We start from the raw sequence: 19,401 nt of genomic DNA, 5'->3' as shown, positions 1-19,401 counted from the left end.
CTCTTTCTCTTCCTTCTACATCATGTCTGGAGATAAATGTTTTGACAACAACTTACAGACACGATTTTAAAAAACAATACGATCTACGATATCAGTGATACATGTTGTGGTGTTAAACTTAACATATAAAACAATAAACAGAAAAGCTGAGAATACGAATCTTTTCAGAGATGACAGTATACTGATGCTTCAAGTCTGTGTCTTTACTCTCTACACCTATGTTAATTCCCTACTCAAAATAAAAAATCTTCAAAATTAATCATAAATTCTTATGCAACCATCCCTTCCTTGGAGTACTGCGCGGTCACATACCAGTCACGGCGATGTAAAGGAACTTTTGGCGATGAGGATACATTACATGACAACCTTGGCCACCATCTTAAAATTCATCCTGAATGAAAGTTCGAAATTTCAAGTCGGAAAGAGGGCATCGCAAAAGTAATTGTTATATATATATACAGAGCCGGATTTAGGGGGGTGCAAGGGTGAATGTGCTCCCACTTCGTTATAAATATACACTATATTAAATAAAAAGCTAGCAGCGAAAGTAAAACTTTCCGAAACTTCTGCCGTCATGTTTCCATTTGGGTCTTAAAAGAAAGCGGATTTTCCAAAACTCAATTTTCTGAAGGTTGAAGGAAAAGGGTTCACTAAGCAAAACAGTATTCCTCATTGACACCACAGGATGCCTAAAGGCATCTAAAAAGATTCAAATTTAAATCAAATGTAGTGGTAGTAATTGGTGCACTCCCGTCAGGTAATCCTGCATCCGGCCATATAAATATATATCTTGTATGGTATATTGCTGAATCATGTACTTGTATTCATTGTTACTGAATTATTGTTGCAGGTGATTTAATATAATTCTGAAGAAGAAACAGAAGGTAGAAATCATCCTTATAACCAAGGAACGCAGTTCCAGACATATTGCAGAAGATTACAATAGACGACACCCAATATCGCGCCATATAATCGTGTGCTTGACGTTCAACTTTCAAGAAACTGGCAATGCGGAAGTTAGGGTACGTAGTGGGCGATCAAAGGCTGTTATGAATGAGGAAACGGTAACGTTAATTCGAGCATCATTTGCAGAGTTCGTGACGCAGTACACTTCGACTCTCATTGGAAAGTGGTAACAGCTAGTCCTCCATTCTCCGAATATTGTATATCAATCCCTAGCATTCTAATTCAATATAAACCAATTAAGGATGACCAAGATTGACAGATTGAGTTCTGCACATGGACTTTGAACCAACATTAACTGGATCCCTCGTTTACATTTTGAGCGACGAGGTCTATTTTTGTTTGATCGAGGGGGTCAATCGGCAAAGCAGTCTGTACTGGTATGACAATGATCCAAGCTGAAATGATTCAAGTAACATAGTCCTCCTACCGCATCACCCTGCAGAACAGGTACTTCCTTTTCATCTGAATACAGACGGCCACGGCTCTGTCAAAATGGCACTGTGAAATGACAGCGTAGATCACCTGTTCTCACATTCCTTGATTTTTATCTGTCGAGCATGCTTAAACAGGGGAATACGCTTAGAAATCCCAGTACATAAAGAACATTTAAGAGAGTGTTATTCCACATTTCGTTCTCGTACGTGTGCTGTCGGAATGTCTATTTATGTGATTGGATACTATCCTTCTATCGGATATCATTCAGAAGAAGATGATTAATGATAAAGCTGATCTTTCGTCTTTTTGTCTCATCGGGTTTGAATAGGTGGTTTCTTGATAGGCAAGCCTGCAGAAGACACAAGGTTTCAACAAAAGAGGTAATAAAACTTCTGAATTTCATAAGAGATGTCGCAGGAGCATTAGCCCATACAAATCATGATAAAGCTATGGATAATAGGAAGAAACAAGAGGTAGAGGACGATCATGTCTACTGGCATCATATACCGGCTGTTATTTGCAAGATTGTCGAAGATGCATAAATGAGAAGTGTAAACAAGTGTTTAGGAATATTGTATATAGTGTAACATTCTTTTATTCTTGCAGCACACATGATTTTTTTCTTGTGTTTTTATCAAAAGTAATAATATAAAATTAAGTACTATTATTGTTATTAGGACGAAATCCTAAATGAAGTATCGTTATATCTTCAGCTGCATATACCGAATCAAGTACGAGTGAAAATAAACCGTTACGGTATAGATATGTTACTTACCTACAATGGAAGATCTCATTTGTTCCCATGTTGCGAAATTATCTCCTGTCCAATGAGTAACATACTTTCCACTCGACACAAAAGTCGATCGACTTACAATTATACCTCTGTACCCTGTTGATGATTCAATGCCTCTGAAAATAAATAAAGTGAAAAATATTATAAATGATCGATATAATAATTTACAAGAAACAGGTAAGTCAAAAAAACTTTTACTTTCTTTCATGTGTCACCCATTCATTCTATCCTGAGCAGGACCGGACTAATCCATCTCTAGGCCTGGGGCTAGAAAAAGTATGTGGCCCCTGTTGACTTCGAATAACACATTTCTGTGAAAGTTCAGCACGAAAATTAATGGAATATGATTCATATTTTTGGTCATATGTTATCTTATGGTGATAATTGTATCTTGTATGATTCTTTTTAGACAGCCGTTGAAATTTTGATCAGAGTGGAGGCTCCCGTCCACCTGGAGGCACGGACTACAGCTCCCCTAAGCCCCTCCCTTAATCCGGCCCTGACCCTGAGATCACACTTTGCTGAGAACTTTTTTCTTCGTTTTCTGTGTGTTCATTGACCAATTGGTATTAGTAATAATCATAATTGTACAACAGAAGAGAATATAAATAGCATGCGTATCACGATTGAAAGTGTTGCATCACTCTTAGGAAAAAATCCAACAAAAACGGATACAATCTTCTACTCAACACTGCATGCACAGTATATAAATAAATAAAATCTATTCCAGCAGAATAGAAACTATCAGCTCCATTAGATTAGCAACAAATGACATACTTTTCAACGTCGTAAAAAATCGTTCTTTCGATTCTCTCGAAATCCACGCATGAAAATTTACACTTAAGTATGCTCGTTAAATTTATACTTAAGTTCAGCTGCATGTGGTCCATCTATTGATCTTAATCTGCGTCCTATCTTTAGATATTAACATAATTAAACAACACATTACATTTTTATCTTTTTAAGCATACTGCATACTGCATACTGTCTTTTCTAGCATCAAAATGGAAAGTTTAATTTATAATTTAGTATCAGTTTTTTCTTAATACCTGACGTGGTTATGGTATAGCACCAATTTTTAAAGTTTACAAATAGATTTGTTTTACTGATTTTGTTTGCCCATATCAATTTGTTCAACTTAATAAGATTTACCGACTGTATTTACATGTATCTAATTTTTGGAGATTTTTTTTTTTTCGTTAAATGCTAATAATGTGAAAATTCTGCATCAACTTATAACAGAAAAGATCAAATTCCTTAAAACCTCATTGACAATATCAGAATAAGACTGAGAAGTAGTAATGGCTCACAGTGTTGATTGGGGGAAATGACTTGTGTATATGTATGCAGAAAATGTTTAGAGTGAGCATAACATGCTACCATATAAGAGAGTTACTGTGTAGAAATTCCGTGCAAATTTCTAGTTCGAATTCATCAGCCTTTTATCATCATCAACGATCATTTTCATCAATTTACTGATGTAGATGACTAGGATCCTGGTCTGCACATAAAAATATAAAATTTTAACTGAGTTTATGAAAGATTGAAGGAATGTATGAGTCGTTTGTGAACATGTAAGGGCTTACCTAACTTTAAAGAGTGTAGGTATATGCGTGTGAATATATTCAAAGAATTCAGGAAAGTTATCACAAGACTCTGGATAAATTATGCTTTATTTCATATGTGGGTAAAATAGAATTAAAGCGTAAAAGTGCAGTCAGAGTTGTTGCTCATTATACGATAGTTACCCGCAGTGGCGTATTTCAGGGGGGGCTTCTGGGCTCAAGCCCCCCCCCCCGAAATCTTACTTACTATAGTTAAGTATATGAAATATCTTGCAGAATTTTCACATTTTCAGGCAAAGCCCCCCCCCCGAAAGTTAGCAAAGCCCCTCCCGAAACAAAATCGTAAATACGCCACTGGTTACCCGTGTCTTGTGGAGATATCATTGCTATCATACAATCTGTAGCGAACTTATCACTGAAATAACTATTTAAGGCAAGCGGTTTATGATTCATCAAATTTCATAAGGTCTACCTTTTATATTAAATTAATTATCTTGAAGTTAAAATTATCTTCTTGATAATTACATCACTGATAAGAGATGGGTGATACATGAAAATGAATAATGTGGGAAAATTGAAGAGGAACCAAAAGAATCCAGGAAAAACCTATGAACATGATCTTGTTAACCTTCAACTTAAATTTAGAAATCCTCCATTCCAGATGTGAACATTCTACCATTGAATTCTCTATAGCAGTTAAGTCTTTGAGGTTGAAATTGAAATTGAGGAGTCAGTCTGCAAGAAAGAGGAACCACGAAGGAGGTAGAGTGGAATGTCAGCTCCTCATCAATTTTTACTTATCAAGTACTAACTGGTAACTATTGTACCTGGTGTGGATAAGTACAATATTGAGAGCTAAAATATGTTATGCTATTGGCAGAAGTACTTTATAATATAGAAATAGCCGCGTTATTGAAGTTTTGATGTAAAACGATCTAACATTTTGGAGCAGTTTAGCAACATCAAATCTAATTACACTCAGGAAGATTAAAATCAACGTCTTAAAAAAAAAAAAAGATCTATATTTGGAAAATGACTTTAAGACACATAACATGGAGATATTTTCGAAAATAATGAAGAATAAGATGGTAAAATGTTTTTGTGGGATGCCCCATAGAGCAGGATAATACCTAAGGAAAGAAGTGGGGGAGTGTCTCGTTTTCGAAGAGTGTTCTTAAGAAGTTTGTCGGTATGAATTATTCTGTTTGCAAAGATAATCAGAAAAAAGTTGTATAATTTCTTGTTGGAGAAGAGTGTCCGAAAAAATGGTGGAGTATCCATTGGCAAGAAGTATTCAAAAGAAGTTTCATGATGGCCTGTCGGCCAAGAGTGTTGAAACGAAAGGGTGGAGTGTCCGACTGCAAGTAGTATAGAATAGAAAAAAAATTACGAATACTGATAAGACTGGAGGATAAATGTGCTGGGAGTTAGAAACGTTCATATTCTAGTATTGTGTAATAAGGCAATAGGCAGAAAGTGTTCTATAATTTAGGACTAGGCGCTTTAACTAAAGAATGTAAAATCGTCCATCAAATAACAACGCTGTTTTATACATCCACTGTTGTCAAACAGTTGAATGTACTTATATGATCTTAAAAGATCTTAAACATAACTTCTTTCGGTTTAACCAGGCCCATGACAGTCAAAGGGAATCCGGAAGTACACTGTTTTAGTTCATAACTTTCACTGCGAGAGCGAGAGCGATGTCGATAGTATCGCTCCGTCTCGCATGCTAATACTCACTTGTTTAAGAATGTGTCCATCTTTTTCTGATAAGAACCGATTCCAAGATAGATCTTTTGGTGAGAAGTATATCTTGAGCCGTCTTGACTCAATGTGTTTACAATTGATTTCATATTTATAATTAAATATCCGCTTATTTTATAATATGTTGCTTGTTGTATTATGTTTGTGACATTCTTTAAAGCAGTATGGATGACTTGCGGCTGTGTCATTACCGATTGGAAAGAAGTGCTGCTACATGTTTTAGTATTTTCCAGAAAATAGGTTTGTTACATTATAACATTATAGGGTAAATAGTTAAAAGTTTCAGTGTTCGAATATCAATATTCACAAATAATAGTTTTACTAACTTTTATCTAAAATTAAAATTTTGTTGGATTTAGGTTCTGTGTGTTTAACGAAGTAATTGAGTAGCAAAGATACACGTAGGCCTATATATGGCTGACTGAACTTTTTTCGTTATATATACTAACATGTTTGTATCAGAGTAGAGTGAAAGATAAGTGTAAATTTAACCAAAAAAAGCTGTGGAACTACAAAATGAGTCCTGTTACACCTTCACGTACAGATTAAGAACAGGTGAACCAATCTAAAATCTTCCTTTAGTTGAATTATACTTTAGTGTCCCTTTCAGTACTGGGATTAAGTATAGCCCGCTCCCCCCAGTGATTTTTAACGAATCATAGTGATTCTAACGATTCATAGTAGTTCATAATGAATCGGAATCGCATGTTATAAAGATGTAAGATGTAAATCTTGTGATAAGGAAGCTTTAGTATAAGTAGTAGTAGTAGCGGTAGTAGTAATAGTAGTAGTAGTAGTAGCGGTAGTAGTAGTAGTAGTAGTATTTAATAGCAATAGTAGTAGTAGTACTAGTAGTAGGAACGGGTTAGAAGTTCCGCAGGGGTTGGTTGGGTTCTGTTCTCTATATAAGTACAATAGAAGTAGTAGAAGTAGTACTACTATTACCGGTAGTAGTAGTAGTAGTAGTAGTAGTAGTAGTAGTAATAGTAGTAGTAGTGATAATAATAATAATAATAGTAGTAGTAGTAGTGTAGTAGTAGTAGTGACTCTACCAGTTCCGGTGACAAAGAACTGGTGGGAGCGGGCTATACACAAACCCATTACTGAAACTATATGAGATTCAGACCTTCAATTTAAGGTGGAATTTGAACCAACGTAATGCGTTTATATTTCAATGTACTTCCTGGAAGATTAGGATTCGATTTCAGGCGGGAGCTCATGTGGTTTGGATTCCACGTTAATCAATATGTCAACGTCTCATGTAGCCTCGCTGCTGCACGTGAGTTAAGCAGAAAATCAACTCAACTCATTGAATGTACTTCTATCGCAAGTCGAACCGAGGAACATGTGCACTAAAGGTGTGCATGTGAGCCATTTGACCAGTGAAGAAGGCATATAAAAAGTAATTACATATATACCCTGCGTTTGATTAAACTGTATTGTATTATACCTTAAGAAGTTGCATTTTATAACGGCAAGTTTGAATTGGGAGCACAATTATTATTGCTGCAAATGCATTTTCTGGGCAAAATGACTCATATTGTCTAGAATAGGGATGGCCACAAAGTTCCGGTTCCGCGAGGAACCGGTTCTCGGAGATCCGGTTTTCAGAACCGGTTCCGGACATGGATCCGAAAACCCGGTTCTAGAACCGGATCTTAGGAACCGGTTCCAGACCTGGATCCGAAAACCCGGTTCCAGAACCGGATCTTAGGAACCGGTTCCAGACCTGGATCCAAAAACCCGGTTCCAGAACCGGATCTTGGGAACGGGTTTCAGATCTGGATCTGAAAACCCGGTTCCAGACCTTGATCCGAAAGCCCTCAAAGACCAGTAAAACCCCCAAAGGAGGCACAGAGTTCACCTTCAAAACACTGCAAAGAGGACCATGCGCTTGTGCCCTCCCCGCCCAGACCCGCTTGTGCCCCCACAAAAAAATGTTGGTCCACCAGTGGATGTTTAGCCAAATGAGTTGGCCAGTTTGCCTATTTAGCCAATGAGTTTTCCAGTTACCCAGTTTATTTAGCCAAATATAACAACCGGCCGCCGCCTGGGCGCCTGCCTGTCAAAAAAAATGAAATGAAATCTTTGAGTTTTACGTCCCACGGTTATGCCGGTTAGGCTAAAGGAGACGGTGATGATGAGTAATGAATGTAATGATGGAATGAAGAAAGTGGGAGGAAACGGGAGAACCCCAAGGAAACCACGCACACGGTGTTTGTCCATCACAAAGGCGCCTGCCTGTCGATTCCATCATTTCATCTAGCACACTGTTCACAGCCTGCCAGCAGCTCGGGTTTAGCGTAGGGATGGTCACAAATTTTCGGTTCCATGGAACCGGTTCTGCGAGGAACTGGTTCTTGAAGATCTGATTTTCAGAACCGGTTCCGACCTGGATTTAAGGAACCGGTTCCGGACCTGGATCCGAAAAACTGGTTCCAGAATTGGAACCGAAAAACGGGTTTCGGAACCGGATCTGTTCAGACCCGAAAACCGGTTCCGCCAGGAATCGGTTGTGGCCATCCCTAGTCTAGAAGCAATCGTACTGCTGGAGTGTTGCAAATTAGCATATGGAAATTAGAGGTAATATACTATTTATATGCCCCGGGCGCCGGATTGGAAAGTCGCAATTGGGCAAATATTTGGGACAGTGGTTTGGTTTGATTGGTCAGGGAGGATCTAAAACGAGTTCTTGCCCCGGGAGTCAACTAGCGTATTTCCGTCGCTGCGTGGCTTGTACACGTGATTCTAGCCGCAGGTTGTGAACTTCCGCTCTCTTATCGAAACACCTATTTTTTACACACACAATAATATTATTATTCTATCACCGGTGTGAACATTACAGCCTTCAGCTCATTTCTTTTTGAACACTCCTTATATATAATTTACTCATATGTCATACCTGTAAGGTAATGGGAACCGGAGAATTTCAGCAATCAAAAGTCATTCCCTAAGACAGAAGACGTTCTGTTTCTCTCTGAGCGTTATTTATCTTCAAATATGACCTAGTACTGAAAGAGTACATGGAACATAATACCGGTACCTATAATGGTTATATGACAGTACTGTCAAGAAGTGAGAGAATTGTTGCTTTAGCTTGGTACTAATGGAGGTTACGTGAAATGCAAAAAGTTGATTTAAAAAAAGTGTGCAAAAACAAGTACAGATAGAACTAATGCTTACAAATTAGGTTAGATAAACTTATGTATTTTAAACAAAATTTAGTGTAAATAACGCATGTTCTCTGACAGGAGTCCCAAGTCTTCGTGTTATTTGTTAGGGATCGGGCTTTGCATGTTTCCAGCTAGTTCACGGAAACAATCCACTCGTTCAAGCAACTTAATGAAGAAATATAACTACTACTTAATTAATTTGAAACGAATTTTGTTTTTAAAAAACATAGTATTCATCAGGCTTTGAAAAACAAAATCCACATGAGTCCTTGTGGGTATTTTTGGTTTAAATTGATTTTGTGAAAGTTTCTTTGCGACGGTAATGTTAAAATGTGAATCTGTAATGTCATATACAATAACATGTTTCGGGGAATGAGTGGTTCAGTAGTAGATCTCTCACCTGTGGCGCATGGGGTATTTGGCTCGATCCAGCCCAGCCAAATGGACTTTGCAGTGGACAAACATCATGCTTATGGCTTTTCTCGGTAATCTCCCGTTTTGTCATTCCACTATCATCCACCGTCTCTTTTAGCCTTGATGGATAATTATACAACATTAAATTGAAAAAGATCTTCAGCTCACGAGCTGGAGTAGTAGGCAGCGAACGCACTTTTGTTGCACCGCTAGGAGTTCTTGGTCAGATTCCTGGTTGTTCGGATTCAAGAACTATCAGTTCACGTCTGATATAATTTTAGTGCTAGAAAAAGAACTGAAACTTCAACAAATAAATGCAAGACTGTTTTCTGTTTACTGATAGAAGAGGCTTCAAGATGCTGGTGATGTGTTAGGGGAAACTTTTATGAAGAGCAATAGAATAGCAGTGTGCAGCGATCTGAACAGACAGTGATAGTGTAAAATAGTTAGCCTCTTATTTCCAATGAGGCCAAATTGTTGGTGTAACGAAAGTGCTATATGTGTTGAGTGTATTGTGAGGATCAGTACCTAAGATTATTACTGCCAACAAAACTCACGGCAAAAACACGTTAGCGAAAAAGAACAAAGGTTGGAATGAAGCCCCCTGCTACAGGCACTGCCGAACATTAAAGCTGATTGTCACTTAAAACTGTCGTTCGACTGTGATGAAAGTGACCCAAGGCTGTGAGCACCAGTTCTCACAGCCTATGTCGAAATCATTCCGCCCCGAATTGCATGTGTTTGTTGCACAAATGAAACTGTTGATAAGGGACCATAAAGCTTTAGCACACGCCTATGTTGACGCGAATATGCAGCATTGACTGCTGATGTCTGGAAACGTGTGATATGGTTGGATGAGTCTTCGTTCATTATATTTCAAATCACGATCGTGTTTATGTGGTCAGACAGCAGAGAAGCGTATAATATGCAGTGTCTCCACCCAACCATGAAAAATGGTGGACACTTTGTGACCATGTGGGAGGCAATATCTTGGCTTTTATGGAGTTCTATGTTGACGCTTACCGGTCTCGCCCTTGCTGTGATTATGATCCGATTTTGGGGGACCGTTTGTATTCTATGCGCGGGATGGTGTTTCCGGTCAATTATGCCATATTCCAGGATGATAATGCGCCCATTCATACAGCTGAAGCTGTTGTGTCGTGATTTGAGGAACATGTAGATGAAATTGAACAATACCCCTAGCCCGCCGAATAATGGACTAATACCGTCCGAGGTAGAGAGAACTACACGCAGAATGATGCAGTATTCCACTCTTGCTAATCACCTCATCTATGACTCCATTAAGTCACATCAGAGCTGTTCTAAGGGCGAAAAGTAGTGCAGCCCTATAGTATCTAGTAAGTTACATTTTTTCAGGTGTTCCATTGAATTGATAACGTATCTGTATATCAGTATTCCTTTGTCATCAAGCGCGTACACAACTTCAAGACGGGAGACCCGGCTTCCACTCCCGGTGAGCTCATGTGGTTCTAATTCCATGTTAAGCAGAGGTGCATGTCTCATATTGAATAGATGTTGAAAGGGACATTATGCCCTGATCCAACCAACGAAATAACATAGTAAATATTATTCATCAAATATAAAAACATGTACTAACCCAGGGTGCAAAATTTCAAAATCAGATGCACTCGATAATCAAAAAATGATGGTCGCCAGTATCTCTCATTTACAAATTATGAGAGCCCCCCACGGCCTTTGATTTGAGAAAGAGACAATTAGATTCAGTATAATCAATTTTGAATTGGACAATTCATATAAATGTTAAAAAGGATCTTAAGACTGCACGTTTGTGTAACGTTCTCTTTGTACTGAAGTACCAGTTGTCGATTGCAGTGATAACGGTATCTCATGCAAATATCAATTTTTTAAAAATGTTTTACTTTACACCGCTTGACTCATCAAAAGGGCCCGGGTCAAAATTGTTCCGCGACAAATGGATCCTAGTCAAAAGGGAATTGCGTCAAAAGTGCCCTTATCAAAAGGTCTCCGCAACAAAAGGGCCAAATCAAAACGCTCCTCATCAAAAGGACCCGGGTCCAATGAGTTCCACGACAAAAGGGTCCGCTTCAAAAGGGCCCGTGTCAAAAGGGCACGAGTCAAACCAGGCCCGCGTCGAAAGGGCCCAGGTAAATGACTCCGCGAAGAAAGGGCCCGAGTCATAAGGGCGCTGCGTCAAAAGGGCCCGAGTCGAAGGGGAACTGCATCAAACGGACCTGGGTCAAAAGGGGCCCCGCTACCAAAGGGCACGAATAAGAACGACCATGAGTCAACGGCCCTGGTTGAAAGGGCCCCGCATCAAAAAGGCACAAGTCAAAAATGGCCCGGATCAAAAGAGCCCGGTAAATAGGTTCCACAGGTAAAAAGCTTGAGATGAAAGCAAGAGTGGAGATGAGGCATGCACAAGAGGATAGTGTTCCCTTAGTAAGTTGAAGTGTTTGTGAAAAGAAGGAAAAATATCTGTGGTTATTAGTAACAAATAGGAAAATTGAATGGTGATATTAGTTTTGTTTGCTTGTTGATTGTTCTGCAACAATCGCTATCGCTTAAGTCGTTCTCCATGAAAGTTTGCTTGCACTCGCGTATTTCGAAGTTGATTTTCTCGTGACATAGCCCAATCCAACTTTATCTATTGTTGACTTTCCACTTAGTTCTAAAATTCCATTTTTACCCCTGGATCAAAGTATAGTATAAAAATATTCTGTGAAAAAGATTAGATTAATTTTACTGTGAGAAGACATGTGGATCTATATACAGGGTTAGTGAAAAGTATTGGGACAGAACAATATAAAGGACATGCGTGGACGGAGGAAAAATAAATGTTACATACAATTGGTAGTATTGCAAAAACTGCATTGATTTGGATTGTGGTCACCATGACACCTATTCGCCTGTGGCAACTGAGCACTTCAAATACCCGCCAAACAGCAATGACCTCATTTGATGAGCTGACTGACAACTAACGTCACGTACACGACAAAAGCAATAAGACGTCTATTGGATTAAAACGTTCACTTGAGTGCTAGAAGAAAATACTTTAAAGGAAAACCAAGTGCACTGGCGGGAAGTGTGAAAAGATAAAACAAACGTTCTGTAATATTTCACAACGTTTTGGCTACTATATGTCGACAGCTGGTTAATCGTTCCGATAATTTGAATGACATAATGAGAGAATTGCTCATACTTGAACCTTCCAACACCAGATATATGTTCACTTTGAATTAGTTATTAAAGTCTATAACAGATGTGTTTGGGCTATATGGATAATTAAGAGACGCGCCTCATAGCATACATAAGTAGATATGAATGTCCTTAATTACTTTCTGTCAATACTAAGTTCAATAGAATGAGTCAAAAGTGGTTAAACACCCTCATAATCTCGAATAGAGTTACTTTGTGTGATGTGTTAAAATAAAAAATAGGGAATATTGGCTAATCTTATATTTTAAGATTATAATGATTTTAGAAATAAGACAGGTTACCATAATCGAATTCCACGAAATAATTTAAATACATACCGTATATATCTCATTCTCTTTTTTATCTCTTTGTTATCTCATTTATTTTTATTAGCTCTTTATTTTGACAGGTATCAGAAGTGAACAGAAGCATTAAGCTTATACAGAAATCTGAACATTAATTGGGTGGAATAAACGTCATTGCTCTTATTTCTGCATTTGAGAGAATGCGATGAGTCACAAATACCTTATTTTTTGGTTCTCGCTCACGTGAAGGAAACAAGAACCATAACTGTTCGGTTGTTACTCCTAGAAGCTTTTAAGTCTTCACGTCCTTGTATCACATAGTGACAACAATGTGAATGTCAGTATTAATGCTCGCAGTCACTACACTCTTCAGGATTTAAACCAGTGTTTCCGATTCAACTACGCTATGTGTGAAATAGAAGGAAATCGGTTGTCTCCACCTACTTCACAGTCCCTTAATCATGAATAGAAGACGCGAGTATCTGTACAGTCTGTACGACAGAAGCAGTCATTATTGACAAAAAATAATATTCTTTATTTTATGTATGAAATCTGTAACCAGTATTAATCATTTATCGTTAGATTGCAAGCCTATTTTTACCATTATACAAGTTTGTAGATACAGTAGGTGCATGTATTCTCTTTGTTACTGCTTACAAAACTAAGCGTAATGGGCTTTACCCCACATGAATGATATTCTTATTTAGCTATCGACGTGGAAACCAGGAACTAGCAAGAAGGTAGCTCCAGATAATTAACTCGAAGAGCTATAGGTCTACTTTGAATGTTAATCTGACTGTGTACCAGAATATTGCTAGACTTATGACTCATCAAAAAATTGAGAACAAAAAGTAATTATTGGTTTATACATTTTTGTTACCGTTGCCTCTAATGGAAATTGATGGTTTGCTTTCTTTCGTGTTTATTTCCATGATTTTCTATCCTTTACAGAGTTAAAAAGTGTGTAATATTTTGTACGCTATACATCTTATAAATATTTGAGTATACACATTTGTTTGTGAAATGTACAGATTTGTATCCTATTTAATGGGATCTGTATTTGTATTGCAATCTTATTTCCACTTTGAAATTATCAGTGCTTAAATGGATGTTGTGGAAAACGTGGACAATTTTATAAAGTTTTTGTATCTGTAAATTGAAGAATGAAAAATAAAAGAAAGAATAAGGCGGAGATAGTAAAATTAAGACTGCTTTTTTAAGTTGCATTGTTATTGTGTAATAAGTGCATAGTACTAATGTTAAATAAAAGGAACTGCAGTAATTATGATTCTTATTTACAATCGTCAATTTCTCCTAAGCATGATTTACTTCCGTTATACAAATACTAGAGCTCCATCACTACGGGCTCAGGAGCTTCATTCCATGATAATGTTCACAGAATTTGAGGATTCCAAAGCAACGCAAAAGTAATTATTACATCTATGTAGATTTTCCCAAGTTGAATGTTATCTTAATTTATTCTGGCAGAAATGTCAACCTTTTAGTTATGGAACAGCAAGGAAGGAGTGACTGTTTTAGGTGAGACTGAAATTCAGGTAAGTTTTTTTTTAAATGCTCGCCAAGGCATGCAATCATGATGAGATGGGTGATAATGGTGAGGAAACGGGAGAACCCTGAGAACATTCATGCACGCGGTGTTTGTCCACTACAAAGTTAACTCGGCGCGAACTGGAATCGAACCAGAGACCCATGCACTAGACGTGAACGCTTTACCATCGCGCTTCCCGGTAAAGTTTTCAACACAACATGTTTAAGCAAGCTTTGTTAGGAAATTTATTGATTTCTTACTTAGGGAGAGAGGATAAAAAAATCTACAACGATTACTTTTTAAGAAAACAGAGAAATTTAAAGTAAATAAACAGTCCTGCGAGCTGGGAATGTAAAGACCACTGGCGCAAATCCCGGGGAAATGAGGGGGACATGTCCCCTCCAACCTTAAAACTGAGGGGAACTGTTCCCCAATAATCTGATTTGAAATGTGTTTTTCGGTGAGAAATGTGATGATTTGTGTCCGATTGCCACAAAGGAAAGTGCAATGAAATTGATGTCCCCCCAGAATAAGCCTCAAATCTGCCCGCCTTCCAATGTTGAAGACAACTCTGCTTCCTTGATCCTCCACAGCATTGTTTTTCAACTTCATAAATATTTTGAACATCGCTTAGAAAAAAATATGGGAACGGTCTTTCCCGCCCCACCCACCTAATATTGAAGACAGATTTGCGTCGCTGGTAAAAACACCTGTATTATCTGCAAGAAGGGCAATACAATGCACTCAAACAAGATATAAGAGAATTTTAAATGAAATTTTAATAAATGTATATAGTTAGAACTATAGTATTAATAGTTACCTAACATTAATTAAAGTTAAATAGCTATATTTACCTTCTAGCAGCCTTAATTTCGAAATTTTTAGCTTTACTATATGATTCCGATCGAAAGCGTGTTAGTATTATATTTTAACTGTGTTATTATGCATATATATAACTTTATTTATTAAGAAATTGGGAGAAAAGGTTTGATTTTTCTTTCACTGTATCTCTTGTAGGTACGAAATCAATGAATTTAGAACAATGAAAATGTGAGAGTACAAGAGGTCGTATTCCGGTCTATAGCTTACTGTATCGGTATACTGTCCAGACTAACCCTAATTCAATGTTCAGGACAGCGAAGAGCCAATGGGGGAGGAACTGGAATTGTATGATAGCTCACCGGCATTATAAGAGTAGAGGAAAGATTCGATTGCCAGACAAGTCTAGCACTTTTTTCTCTTTGAATTTTATTGAATTCGTACTTAAAGCATAGAGTGAAAAAAGAGTGTCTTCAATTTCTAAATTATACGAATATGGTACACAATAACCACATTTCAACTCTTATTAATATGACCTTCGATTAAAATAGTCGGATGAATAAAGATAGGACATTAGGACTACTAGAAGGACATCATATTTGCATTTTGAATTTAATGGCAAATATTATTTATAAACTACGTCAAGGTGCTGTATGGATACACTGTTAATGTTGGTAACTAGTCTATGCCTATGGATCTACTGCTTATATTGGTGAATTCTTTAGATGGATAGTTACACTGCTGGTGAGTAGTTACATTATACTGCCAGCGAGAGTTAGATGTCACTGCAAGCGCGACAAACTTGATATGCTTGTTTTTCCACGTAGTTACCAATCTTGCCGTTAGGCTATGTGATCTGTGGGTTTAACAGCAAATAAGGTTCTATCATTGAGATAATATGGGTTCTATATGGTCGATAATACTCGACAGAGACTTTCCAAAGTGTGAATTCTGAAATCAAAATTTCTTATAAAATACAATATATTAGCTCTCAACAGCATTCAATAGCCTTAAACCTTTTTCTGTGATCTTCCAAATTTTAAAAAGTAAATTTACAACTTGCGTCATTTTCTAATACTTATATAAAATAGTTAATTTTCGAGTTGTTTATTACTGAGAAGTTCAGTAATAAGGTGTATAATATCATTTGAAGGTATATTTTTCTTGTTAATTATCAAACATTATAAAAATATTAAATCATGTACGTGTATTTTTGAAAGTAAATGCTTAGACTTGCAATCGGTATATTCTTCAGGAGTAGGTGACAGCTACCAGCACACAGAAGATTGAAGTCATCATGTAGAATTAATATTTAGTGTTTACGAGCCTCTTTTAACCTAACTTTATTTCTCACACTTTGTGCAATAACCATATTCTATTGCTGTTTGAGTTATCTTTTTCATTTGGTCCCAACCTAAAATATTCTAAGCACACTGAACAAAGTACCCCAGTACAGATAGATGTCTTTTTCTCGGATTAGAGGAAAAATAGACATACTATGTTATGTTAACGCAATTCGACAACTGAAGAATCGAAAACATGGCTACCAATATACGAAAGAACACATGGCAGCTGATTAACAACGCGAAAGTTCCCGAGGACAAAGGGCAATAACGAGTAAATACGAAGTTCATCAATCCGATGGACGGCTGATGTGCAAAACTAATCACAGCTATCATTGGTACAAAGCCTAGAACACGGACAGGAACAAACGAGGGGAACAATGAAGTTCTCACAACTTTTTAAATGTGCTTTATATACACGAGAATGACCAAAATTTCGAAAATAAAATTATATGAATACTTTGGAATTACGGAAAATAATGTGGTCTAGAGACATGAAGTCGTATTATAAAGATGTTAGCAGAATTTTAATTACATCTACTGATTAATAACATTGAATCATTGTTACGTCCCTAACAAAATATCCTATACAAATAGCATAGGACAAAGTATCCTAGCCGAAGGGTTCGATTCCATGTGATTCGGATTCCACGTTAATCCGTAGGTCCATGTCTCATATAGCCTCTCTGTAGAACAGGACGTTAAACTAAAAATCAACTCTCAACTCAACTTTAAACATCCTAGTAAATGTTTGTGATATTTCTTATATGATGAAAATAATAATTCATTGTAGAAATCAAATTACATTTAGATATTTAAAAAATATTATTATTATTATTATCATTAGTAGTAGTAGTAGTAGTAGTAGTAGTAGTAGTAGTAGTAGTAGTAGTAGTAGTAGTAGTAATAGTAATAGTAGTAGTAGAAGTAGCATAAAAGATCTTACCGTCTTGTAGCTATGGATTCACTAAATCCATATAAGTTGTGTACATCGTAATGTCTGTATTGTCCCTCATTTCCTTGCACAGCTGCCATACAAATGGTTTTATCTGCCAAGTTATTTGTGGGGCCTTTGTTGGCAGCACCTAAAAAAATACTATTAACTTAAAATATTCTGTATTTTCATCCCGCACGCTGCATCTGAAAATTTTGTTAAATAAATGAAATCTTATTTATTATATTCGCATAAGAAGTTCTATAAGAGAAGTTTTGTTACAACAACTACTACTACGAGCAAACAGACGACAGGCATCATAATTACCAACAGGACACGTGACTGAAGAGGAATAACAGCGTCCCTGCTGTCTATGAAGGGGGTATAAAGCATGCTGCAGGATCTTCAATGGCATCAGTTTCGACTGGTCAACTCCCCTCTTTTTGCTTGCCTGGAGCATTGTGAGATCCCACCGCACCCACTTCGCTTGTCTACAGCCCTGTGGTTTCCTAACCGAAAACCTTAGCTTGCCTGGAGCACTGGAGTATCCTACCCTGTGCTTCCTAGGCCTAGGTACCACTAATTTACCAAAAAAGAAATCTACAAAGAGAACTTTGTATTCGTCCTCGGACCTCAATTATAGTGATTTGTATGGTATAACAGATATAACTACGTATGATATAATTCATGTATAACAGAGTTTTGTAATAGAAGCTTGTGGAAGAAAAATAAAAAATCTCCTGTACTAATTGCTCAAGGTACTGCCCTAGCAGGATATATTTGCAATATATTATTTTTTTATGTTAAGTTCAATCGTTTGACTCGTCAGTACCTATGTATACATAACTATAGAAATATACGTGAAGCGAATAGGCTCAGCATAGTGATATCAACTTCTTTTCTAAAATTAAAGTAAATCAAGAGGTTTTCGGAAACAAAACTTTATCTATAATCAACGTTTATTACTTTTAATGTGTTCGATTGGAGCAGTGGCTATTGCGGACGCTGCATAACTCAAATGGCCTCGTAAAACAAGAACGTATGCTTACTTGAAGTACTTGTTCGAAAGCAAATATCTTTTTTTTTTTTCTCAGTTCTTTCAAGCACATTGGCTCTATATCTGCCATGCTTATTTCTGCTAATCATCCATTTCTGGTTATCGTAGTGTCAAATACATTTCCCTAGCACCTAACAGTTACCCTATTGGATACTAAATGTTACAAGCACATCAGTATCACAATATAAAACAATTACCACAGGAAGTTTCTTCTTTGTGCAGATAGCAAACTGTTGCTGAATATTAGTTAAAGAAAATTGAAGTCTATCTTATGTATAGGGAGCCCTTTCCCCAGTTTGAAAGAGTCAAGCACTAATGACGCCTGAGATTTAACTGAATTCAGTTCACTACCCGTTATTCAGAATAGTATGCTCATCAACAAGAATAGACGATATTTTAGATTCAGCGCATACTTCACAGGAAAAATGAATGCATATTTTAAAAAAGTGATGATGATTCAGCCCTCAGTAATTCTTAAACACTTAACAACGCTAAGGATGAACGACTAGCTGCTACTTACGTGGTGAGTATGGTGGGTTATCATATATATTTTCAGGACAAACCAAATTCCTTGTCGATTTCGTTTGATCTGTATTAAAGTTAGAAGGTTCGTTCATGTCCTAAAATGATTATAAAAATAAATTTATGATATTAATTATCTCCAAAGTTGTAAACTAATAATAGTAGTTAAACCTCTAAATACACATTTATAGTGGTTAGAGGATGAAGGTAATGTGTAACAAAAACGAAACCCATCTAGCCAGTCACTTCTTCCATAACGAGGGCGATATGCAAGGTCAAATACATGATATTCTAATATTGTCAGGATAGATATATCAGGTGAAATAATGATTTTAAGTATAGCCGGGCTAATATACCAACATTACGCTCGGTATCAGGCTACGTATATATATGTAATAGTCTATGTTCAACTGCTATGTCACAACAGTCAATCTTTAGAAGCATTTTTTGATTTCTTGAATGTATCATGGCTTCACTTTCTGCCCCAGTGGAGCCATATGCACTATAAGAAATAAGTGTCAGAGTTTATATTATGTTCAATGTTTGTCTCATAACTCTCTT

At 37.0% G+C, this 19,401-nt stretch overlaps 1 protein-coding gene across 1 annotated transcript in view; it reads right to left on the bottom strand.

The window, feature by feature from the left end:
• Positions 1-19,401, bottom strand: part of LOC145672637 (sucrase-isomaltase, intestinal-like) — a 127,937-nt gene that overhangs the window by 58,462 nt on the left and 50,074 nt on the right. Inside the window, exons 8-10 of the mRNA XM_081741798.1 lie at positions 18,839-18,938; positions 17,274-17,412; positions 2,177-2,310 (exon numbers count right to left, since the gene is read on the bottom strand). Of these exons, the coding sequence (XP_081597924.1) occupies positions 2,177-2,310; positions 17,274-17,412; positions 18,839-18,938 (373 nt within the window). The remainder of the gene's footprint in view (positions 1-2,176; positions 2,311-17,273; positions 17,413-18,838; positions 18,939-19,401) is intronic.

This window comes from Thermobia domestica, chromosome 16, assembly GCF_964235325.1.
Source record: "Thermobia domestica chromosome 16, izTheDome1.hap1.1, whole genome shotgun sequence".
In the NCBI taxonomy this organism is placed as follows: Eukaryota; Metazoa; Arthropoda; class Insecta; order Zygentoma; family Lepismatidae; genus Thermobia; species Thermobia domestica.
Note: the sequence above shows the minus strand (reverse complement) of the source record. Positions and strands in the feature narration are given on the sequence as shown.